Source organism: Daphnia pulicaria, chromosome 6 (genome assembly GCF_021234035.1).
Source record: "Daphnia pulicaria isolate SC F1-1A chromosome 6, SC_F0-13Bv2, whole genome shotgun sequence".
NCBI lineage: Eukaryota > Metazoa > Arthropoda > Branchiopoda > Diplostraca > Daphniidae > Daphnia > Daphnia pulicaria.
The window spans coordinates 13,040,130-13,050,403 of NC_060918.1; the positions used below are offsets into that span (position 1 = coordinate 13,040,130).

Sequence of the window (10,274 nt, forward strand, 5' to 3'; positions counted from 1 at the left end):
TAGTACGGAGGGCTGTGACGAAGCCAAGAAGGCCGGATTGATGGATAGAGTGGTTTCTTTGCGAAGCTGAAACATGATTGATTTGAATCATGTCTTTCACGATACGTCTCAATATTGACTTCTTCAATAGTTTCATTTCTTGCAGTGGGATATACATACGAAGCATTAGCGAAAAGCGCGGCAAATTTGTACGGAATCAGTCGATCGACTTTATTGCCAGGCATGTAGGTTGGAGAACTTCAGTTGATGTGAAACATTCTGCTACGCAATGCATCCAACCCACTAAAAATATTTGTATGGATGTTGATTGCATGTAGGATCGCATGAATATGACAATTTGATTCTGCTACTTCCTCACGCAATAATAAGCGTCTCCTTTATACATTTTGAATGTGTTTACGTGATTACGAATTCCATACAGCCCACGCTGATGTGCAAGGTTGTTGGGTGTTATGCATGTCTCTGCTCTCCAATCACTCCACTACTCCACGTAGTACTGTGTTATTGCCGTGCTGAGAGTGCACCAGACAATGTGCGGTAATAGCGAAGACATCCAATTGAATTTCAAAACACCGAACCACAGCAACCGTATACCGCACGCCTAAACTAATTAACAAGAAGGCAATATCGACGAAAAAAAAAATTTTTTCTGCTATTTCCTATTTCTTAGCCTTTGATTCGCCATAACTATTAAAATGCGGCAATAAAAGACTGGCAATTATTTCAGATTGAAAATAAGATATACTGCACCCAAGCCGACCCAAGCTGCACCCCCTCTTTTTATTGATCCTATGACAGAGCACACTATATAGTCCATATCCATAATCACAAATTCATGTATAATCGATTGATATATTTCTACTCCTTTTCAGGCTTAAAAACGAGAAGAGGAGGACGACGACGACTGTACTTCTCATTTCCTTGTCACATTAATTCTACGGAAAGATCGAATGGACGGACAGCTGGGTAGGCTGGGTGACAATGTGCACCGATTTCCGCTTCATCTTCCTAGCAGGCAGCTACATCCGACGAGACAATTCTGACAGGTCAGCCGCCGCTGAAGATGACAGCCATTCAAATGGGGCTTCATGAATAGAGACGGAAGGCGAAGCCGATTTACACGCCAGCAGGTTTGCCAATGTCACTTCGATTATAACGCGACGGAGCGGCAAATGGTGTGTAGTGTTTTAGATGATGGTGGCTTTCCGGAGAAGAAGAAGAAAAACAGCAAAACAAAAAACTCAAACCGTATTACTATAACCTCTCCAGTATAACTGGGAGGAGTCTTATCGATTCGTTCACTCATTCCTATTGATGCTCAACACATGCCAAGAAAGTTCGGTGAGAGGTAAACAAACAACAAACCAATAACATCGTTAATGACCGCACGAAAAAGTGTGTTGGCTGCCACTACATCCAGTATAAGGATGACGCGGCGGACTGGAGGGGGTCTGAGTTGTCGCCAAATAAATAAATCACTTCGCTTCTTTAGGGCGTCGCTTTCAAGGGCCGTTGGCTCTTACATTTTCTCTTGTTACATATGCGTTGCGCTGTATACGTGTATACGTTTGCGCAATCAATTACATTTTAAGTCGAGGGAATAAGGCGAGGAGGAGAGCTAGATAGAGCGGCAGTGAATGCGTAACAACTTGATCCAGTGCCAAAAACAGGGGGAACGAATCTCCGGCGGTGTGTATAGACAAGCGAGGATCATTGTGGGAAAAATCGATACACACGACGAATTCCTGTTCCCTTTCCACTCACTAGGCTGCCTAACAAGTGAACACTGATGTGCTGCCTCACCTCGTTCTATTACCCAATGTTTTTTACCCTGTCAGTTCGTTGCACTCGTCAATGAAGTATTATATATAGGATATGATCTAAAAAAATTTGCGCATATACAAGATCCAATTTTCAGCAATGTATATATGGCCATATCTTTCTGAAACTGACATCATATATATTAGTATTAAGGAAAGCAAATTTGTAGGCAAGTATTTGATAGACTGGAATATGCTGTATATACTTGAACAACTTTTTTGATGTCGATGATGGTATACGTTGGCTGTCAATAAGTTCAAAATAAAATGCTTGGTTAATATGCGTCCAACGGCGTCTTTTTTAATAATGAAGCAAATAATGGATTATTACAGTTAAAAGAAAGAACAGATGTGGACATTCATAATTAGTTTTAAAATACGTCAACACCGTACAGACGAGGACGAGTGGTCCTAAACATTTTGTTTTTATGTAAACTAAACTAGCTCTTTATTTATATCACATTCATATAGTGAATTTTCCAATTTTTTTTTTCTTTTTCTTTTGAGCTATATATCGAAGGACAACAAGGAATTGAACATCGGGAAAACATTATGAAATTCTCTTGTTTGGACAATAGCCAATCCGCCAATGGCCGCCAATCCCGAGCGCTTCTCTCTCTCTCTCCTCATCCGCATTTTTTTGTGTCTATGTACCCAATTCTCATACGCCGCGTATACACATACAACCCAGTTGCAATTATTTCCTAGAGCGATCATTTAGAACGATGTGTGCTGGTTCTCGGTGATGGTTCTGTCTTTCTTTCTTTCTCAGAATGACAGAAGAATCTCAGTCATCCGTGGCTGCCGATAACGAAGACGATGACGAAGGCGGAAGAGTCAGTGGCTTCGATGACTCTGCGGCGGAAGCGTTTCTCGCTTCCACAAGGGACTCTTTCATGGTGGCGGTCATGTAGTCGAGCAGCAAAGTCCAGGCTTTCTCAGTTTCCAACGTCCAGTCGTCTCCAAGAATCGGGCGGATGGCGCACAAGAACTGCGGTCCAATGTACTGCGCACAAAAATAAGAGCCAAGTTAATAAGGTTACAAGTCATTAAACAAAAAAAAACGTTAGAAGCTATCACCAAGCAACAAGAGAGAGAAAAAATCTAAAAGAAACTGAGTCAAAACAAAAATTAGCGATTAAGAAACAGCAGCAGCCGTCAGGACGAGCTGGTATTATTAGTCAATGTCGAGATAATAACTCGAGCGTCTACACAAATACATCGCAAACCCGGCAACACTACTTCTGGCACCCACCTTGTTTTCCCATCAAATGTAATCTAGCTAAAACAATTCTTAGAAAGAGTCCCAAGTCCAAGAAGTCAATTTTTTGGTTGGGAAAGCTAATTATAATATTCTATAGCCGTCTACATAACTCAACGTCATACCAATTTCATAGTCATTTGTACTAATTAAAAATTTACGGACGACATCATTCCTGACAGCGTACCCTAAATAAAAAAAAAAAAAATAATCACGAAGGATAAAGCAAAAAAGGGAAAAGAGCTTATCGGTCGGTAAAGTAAGTTTTTGCACATTCAATCCATACATGTCTGGCAAACGTCCCGGCCGGGGATCAAGAGTTCAAGACGGACAAGAAGGAGTTTGTCGATTGCTTATATGGCCTTAATGATTTATGACTACAACCGCAGACGCTATTGCTGGGTATATTAAAGTAAGTACAAACAAGAAAGAAATGATGATCGATGAAACTCACGTCAATGTACTCAAGTTTGGCTCCATTTTTTTCGTGTTTTCGCCCGAGTTCGGAGAGGAAGGCGTGTAACTTTTCGGGTTCCTGTAGACGATGGACTGCCCGTTGTACGGCCCCCATGACTCTGTCGTCGAAAAAAAAAGTCAAATCAAAAATTATGAAGAAATAAAAAAAAGTTTGAGCGCCGTGAGTCGCGTGAACTTTTTTTACAAGAAAGTAAAAAACTATGCATTATATAGTTATACCTAACGACTATGGCACGCCAAGATCTTGCTGCTGGCTATAAGATTGTTCTCGGAGCCCATTAACAATTGAAAGGGTTCGCAATTGAGTGCTGGGGTGAGAGAGAGAGAATTGAACCAAGTTCAAACAAAAGTTGCGCCAGCACTATTATACATATCTAATTTTATAACGATGTTATTCAAAGCACGTCGTGTGTAGAATGTAGATCGTGTGTGACTGCTGCCAAATGCCATCACCTAGGAAAATTCAGTTGGCGGAAGGCAGTCGAGCTCTATTAGCTATATAGAGTTTCTAACAAGTAATTATTTGTTTACGCCAGAAATAAGGACCAGCGCAGCAGTGCTGTCCTTCATGAATGATTAATCGATTCTTTCTCATTATATCTCCTTTTTTTAATGTTTTAAATGTTGTGTACCTGAGAGCGTGTTCCGAAAGCAACTTGCTTTTCTTCAGGTCATCGAGGACGACACCCGTAAACGGCAAGAAGACCGACTGCATGTCTGGATGGGTTTCGAACAAACTGAAAAAACAAACACAAAAAAAAAACAAAGAGAACAAAATGAGACGTTATTGGGTTATTTATAGCAAATCATCGACATCTCACGTCAAAGTTTTTTTTCCTTTTTTTTTCAATAACAATGATAAATTCGTCTGGGGGAAAAACCTTATGGAAATAGAACAGATGCTACAGGAGGATTTGTTCTAGTCTTTCTCGAACGATGTTGGCACCTGCTTTTTCTACAAAGTCCATAAATTCGATCAGTTATCGTCTAGACCGAGTTAGAGCTTTAGAAAGGATCAAAGTTTATTTTTTTTTCTTAAATGTTGTCGTCGTGGGGAGGGGGGATATGCTGAAGTCGCGGTGAGAGGATATCGAATATAGTGAATCTATCGATCAACGTCTGCTTCTTCATTTCTCCTTTGGAAGTTTGTTATTGAAGCAGCAGCGCGTTTGTTATCGCGTTATCACAGCGCACAGCATAAGTTGAACATCTGTTAGCCGATATCTTATCGACTTATATGTTGGTACCGCCGGCGTGCATGGGCCATTAATAAAAGAACTAGGAAATCGCGGGCCATCAAAGCAGAAAGAAATAAAGAGGTTATATTGAAGCCCCGGCTCGGCATTTCTCATCAGGCCAATAGATCGAATGACGTGTACATTCATCCTGATAGCGCGTCTAAGTCTATATAATACATAATACATATTTATGTAATACATAGGATTCAGATATTTGTGCGAGCGTGTGTATTTATTATATATGTGTACTGTATACCTACATATAGACTGGTTTCAAGTTATTGCTTCGGCTGATATCGAATGCGATATACTATATAGTAGACGAGATAACAGCCCAGTAACAGTCAATCTCTTTTATTGTATACCATAAGATCTTTTCTCCGCTTCCTTTTTTTCCCTGTCCATTTTTCGGAAGAGTTTCTCAACTTCCTCGAATCACCTCTGGCTGACTCGCAAGGTTGAAACCCTTGAACTTGCCGGTGTGTGTGTGTATACTGTGCGTAGGATAACCTATACAAAATGCAGAGAAAGCGAAAAATAAAAAAGTCTTTTGGACTCCTGTCAATGTCGTACGCCGGGCGCTTTTTCTCTCGAACAGAAATCGATCTGTACGAGCGCTGGAAATTGGAATAGATCCCAGGTTTGTTTTATTGCCTCGGCTATTTACTTGAACCCACTTATTCTTTATCTGCGTAAGCTGTCTGCCTCGCATCGGGCCGAAAGAAAATAAACGATTCATGGCAACTTGCAATTTTAATGCTTCCAATTTCTTGTTTCACAATCGTAATATAATATGTGGGAGCAGCGCAGATTTCAGTGAAGGCATAAAAGCGAGCGACTATAGCTATGATGTTAAAAAACAAAGGTGAGCGATAAGATAAGACGGCCGAAAAAAAAAAAGATGAAAGATGTAATGGCATATCAAAATATATAAAAAACAGACAGAATAGGACTCGACAGCAGTCTTATTTCCTTATGGATTTCCCTCGCATTTCAATTCTGGCAACGGCAATTCCAATTTTCTTGGCCTTATAATATATACAAATGATATCGCGACTTAATGAATCGAAACTTCCTCCCACGTTAAGTGTACACATCAACAATGCAGTGATTGCCAATGACGTGAAATTCAGGATGGAAAAGTTTCTTGATTAAGAATCTATTGAGTCTGTGAGAGAGAGAGGCTTTTTATAACGAAGCCACGGTTTTAGCTAGAATTCATCGATCAGTTTTGATTTTAAAAAAAAATTAACAGCAGTTCTAAAAAAATTGTTCAAGCCCAGCAGGTCCTGCATCTACGCCTCAAGGGCTCCAGAATGTCATAAGTTGACGTTCCGCTTAAAAATGTAAATGTTGGACTTGTACCCCGTTATTTTAATTTCAGAGTGTTATAATACGAAATTGAGTTTCCAAATTGCCAACAGTGCTCGGCGATGTATAACAAACTTCAATCTTTTTCGTCCGCTACGTGCTATAACTGCTATATTATTCCCATTGAAATTTAATTTTTCCCGACAAAGTGCTGCTGCTGTCACAAAAGAAGTGCCAGGTGACGACACAATCAGACTTAGTTTTTGTTGCGATGAAAGGAAGTTGCTTGAAACTTCCCTTTTATCCCTCCCCTGCTGCGTGATGCAACAGGATTCGGCAATTTCCTTGAATGCATTTGGAGCTCGGGAGTAAATCAAAAGGGCGCGCAAATTAAATTTTTGAAAAATTTAGTAAGGCACCCTTTTTACAATAATGAAGCCAGATCTAATCGCGTACACATGTATAAGATTCGAAAGTGAGTCTCTGAGTCAAGGTGTTTCCCCTTTTTCTGTCTGCGCTCTCCATAACTAAGGCCATCGATTGGGCAAAACAAGGGTGTGGGCGGACGGCGGCGGAGAGTCTTATTAGAGCCTCTAGCTATATACATAGGCGTCCGTACGCCCTTCGCGTTTCCGTTTCGGAATGACAGATCACGAAAGCTGGCTGTCTGAGAAAATGTCAGATAGGGGCGGCTCTTTAATCGCGTCACCCTTAGCACTAATAAAAAATAATAATAAAAAAAACGCTGGTAATAAATTAATCAAACGACATCCTGGTCCAGATGAATTGAAAAAAAAAAAAAAATCTGATATATTATTAGCCGGTGAAACTTTATTCATGCACGGGAGACGGAGAGAGAGAGAGATTGGAGTCGTTCGGGTCGTTCATCATGGAGCTTTTTCCAGATAAATAATCCTGATAGTTTTTACCATCTCTCACGCAATATTTAATAGAGAAGAATGTGAAAAAAAAGAAGAGAAATGAATTGGGGAATGCCATTATACGGAGCCTTTGTAACTGACGATGAAAAATGACTAAAGGCCTGTTTGACCCGGCTCTAATATATAATGTCGTAATCGATAAAGAGAACTCGGGTTCGTGCTTCTCCAGTCTTTTTTTTTTTCTTTCTCCCCGCCCATTAACCACATCCACAAATAAAACCCACATAGATAAACGTTTCTAAAGCCCCGTTTATTTACTAGAAAAAAAAAGATCATTTATCCTATGGTGGAATGGTGGTGGTTCTTGGTGGCCAGTGTGCAAACGTTGACTACTATATTGGAACCTGTCTTTAATGACACCACTTGAGAGAATCAATAGCGTGAAGAATAAGCGGAATAACAAAAAAAGAAAGAGCAAGTTGGAGAGGAAGTTGTCAGGCGGAGGTGCCGGTGGATGGGCGACGCAATAGTTATACTCTTATTCTATTCAAGTGCGCCAAGAGAATGTTTACGTCTCGACGAGAGCGCGTCATTTCAATCGATTGATCCGGCCAACTTAAAGTGCAATCCCGTTATACGGGAACAGGTCAATTTTCACCATATGACAGGTCAATGAAAGCGAAAACATGTCTGCGTGTTGTCTTTTGGGTTTTTCCTTTTTTCTTTTAAGACCCCGAGAGTCCAACTCCGTGTCAAATATCTCAGTATAGATTCGAAAGAGTTAAAAGCAATTTAGACCACTCGGCTAGCTAACACTGTAACGATTTATTTATTAGCCAGTTATTTCTGTAGACGCGAATAGCGCGCCATTTTCGAATGAAATCCGACCGCCCTTTGACTCGGCTATATTTTTCTATTATCGACGTCAAAGAAGAAAGTACGTGCCAAACCAATCTAGCGTGACAACAGATTTCACCAGACATATCAGCATGGGGCGAGTCATCTGAATTCTTCTTGAACTTGAGCTGACCTCAGATAAAACAAACCAACGCTATTTCTATTTCTATTTATAGTATAGAGGGTATATAAGGCCTCGAATCGCAATTCTTCATTTCAATCTCTTTTAAATGTTTTCGGTAAGGTAAAAAAAGAACAAAGAGATATAATACGACGGACCATATAGATCTGGCGTTTTCCCCTTTATTTATTTTTTTTTTTTTCTTTTAGGGTTTTTGGCATTGCATTGTTTTTGCGCCACGCCCGGTGGGCGGCCTGGCTCAAGTCTTGTGTCTCAAATATTTGTGTGATTCCACAGTATAATAAACTCACTGTGAACTTTGTCATCACAATGGAAAAACGGCATTTGTTTCATATACAGTATATACATATTCTACGCACATGTAAGGTACCGTAGGTGAGACGGAAACAAGATTATTGCTATTCGTGAGGCTATTCGTATCTAAACTTAATGAGAACAACTGATCAAAGAGCAAACGGCTGAATTCTAGACTCGGGGATCTTTTGCCGGTTGATTAACAATTACCATCCAATTATAAAATGCGGGGCTCACATGCGCAGTAGTTATTATACAGTAGCAGGGAACTAAAAAGACTCATTTATTGCCGCCGGCCGAGCTCTCTCCTATTTCCACAGATAACGCTCGTACCAATAAAAGCGGATCATTTCGTTTCTCACAGTCTGGACTGAATTTCGAAACAAAGCAACGCTTCGTTTTCAGGTGAACGATAGATCACCCCCTCCAGATGCTCCTCTCCATCGTAAACCCAGCGCTTGTCACATGACCCAGCTTTAAGCAAATGGTGTTGTTTTCCATTTTTATCAGGGAAAATGATATTTTACTTACGATGTATACCAGCCAAGTTTTTTTCTAGAATTTAATGGAATACACCTACGCGCCCGCTCCTCGTAGGCCTAATTAACACGCGAATCTCAAAAGCCTGTACCCTATACCTTAACAGAACAAATTAGTCGAACCAAATTTACAGAACACAAACTTTTTAAAAAGGTCAATTATAGAAAAAGAAAATAAAAAGCGCCGAATTAGCGTTTCCTCCGCTGACTTTTGACAGGCAACATAATCCAAAACGTAATTAAGGTTTTCATCCAGCCGCCTTTTGTATCAACAACAAGGGCAGCGCACAAGTTAAAAAAAATAAAAAACAGGAAAGACTATATAGACAAAGGGATACTAAATTGCCCACTAAACTAAAAAAATATAGAGCGCAGCCGTGTGATTAATCAAGCCCCCCCCCTAAAAAAAAAACAATAAAGAAAAAAACGTTAATGAACGAAATTGGCCAAACTCACTTGATAAACATGATGATGCCAACTTGGGCGATATCCTTTTCGAGCCGCTTCCTGGTGGCGCGGAAAAACGGTGAGAGAGAGAAAAACAAGAAGAAGAAGCGGGTTAATTATAGCCACACATTTATCGCTCTATAACAAAGCGGCCAGTGATTTGTTGACTTTACCAGCTCTCTTGAAGCAGCGTCTTCTGAAGATCCGTCAAGTCGGCGACGGAAGCCATCGCCTTTTTGGCAGGCGGAAAAGCCGTTGAATCGGGGAGTGCAGCGAAGATCCTATCACCGCCGTTCCTCACTTCATCTTTGCCGTTGGCCGTTTTATTCTTGCCGTTGCCGCCGTGAGTGACGTGAGCGTTGCCCATCCTCGCCTATTTCTATGCAATGAGAACAAATCATTCAGGCGGATGGTTATTGTTTTCCGCTTGATTAAATTTCATACAAACAGACAAACATCAGGTAGAGAGACTCAAAATCTTTTTCGGCTCTGGTTGGCACGGGGTAATGGCAAACCTCACGTTCGGTCGATTTTGAATGCTGTATCCAAATCTATAAACACGACAACATAAATGTTCAACTCTGTTCGGCACTCACCTGACGGAAAAGACGGTAATCTGTAGAGGTGGGCGAACAAAGGGCAGCAGCGATGCCTGGAACAGATAAACAAACTAGCGAAAGGTGAAGCGGATGAGAGGATGTTTGATCTTCTTAGCTAGCTCTCTTTTCTTCCCCTAGTATATATACGTTCTATGCTTTCTTTAATCTAGTTAAGTGCCTGTTTACAGTACACGCAACTCGCTGTAGGCCACGAATTGAGGGTGCGGGTGCGGGCGAGCGGGTGCGGGCTAGCAGAGCCAAACTTTTTCCTTGTCTGTCGCTATGCTATTGAGTCACTGCTGCAAGTTTGTGTGTGTGTGTGTTTGTCAGCTCGACGCTCTCGCACTACAGACGATTTGTGACGACAA

General features: G+C 40.9%; 1 protein-coding gene across 2 annotated transcripts; it reads right to left on the bottom strand.

Annotated features, from left to right (window-relative positions):
- Window positions 1-2,314: 2,314 nt before the first annotated feature.
- On the bottom strand, window positions 2,315-10,274 carry LOC124344067 (neuroglobin-1-like). Of its 2 annotated transcripts, none has more exons than XM_046797463.1 (6): window positions 9,904-10,274; window positions 9,481-9,680; window positions 9,317-9,367; window positions 4,191-4,295; window positions 3,536-3,656; window positions 2,315-2,826 (listed from the first exon to the last, which is right to left on the bottom strand). In XM_046797463.1, exons 2-6 carry the CDS (start codon window positions 9,672-9,674, stop codon window positions 2,608-2,610), a joined length of 690 nt encoding a protein of 229 aa, XP_046653419.1. In that variant the 5' UTR covers window positions 9,675-9,680; window positions 9,904-10,274; the 3' UTR covers window positions 2,315-2,607. The 2 variants fall into 2 exon arrangements, with proteins under 2 accessions (XP_046653419.1, XP_046653418.1); XM_046797462.1 differs by having other exon boundaries at window positions 9,481-9,686.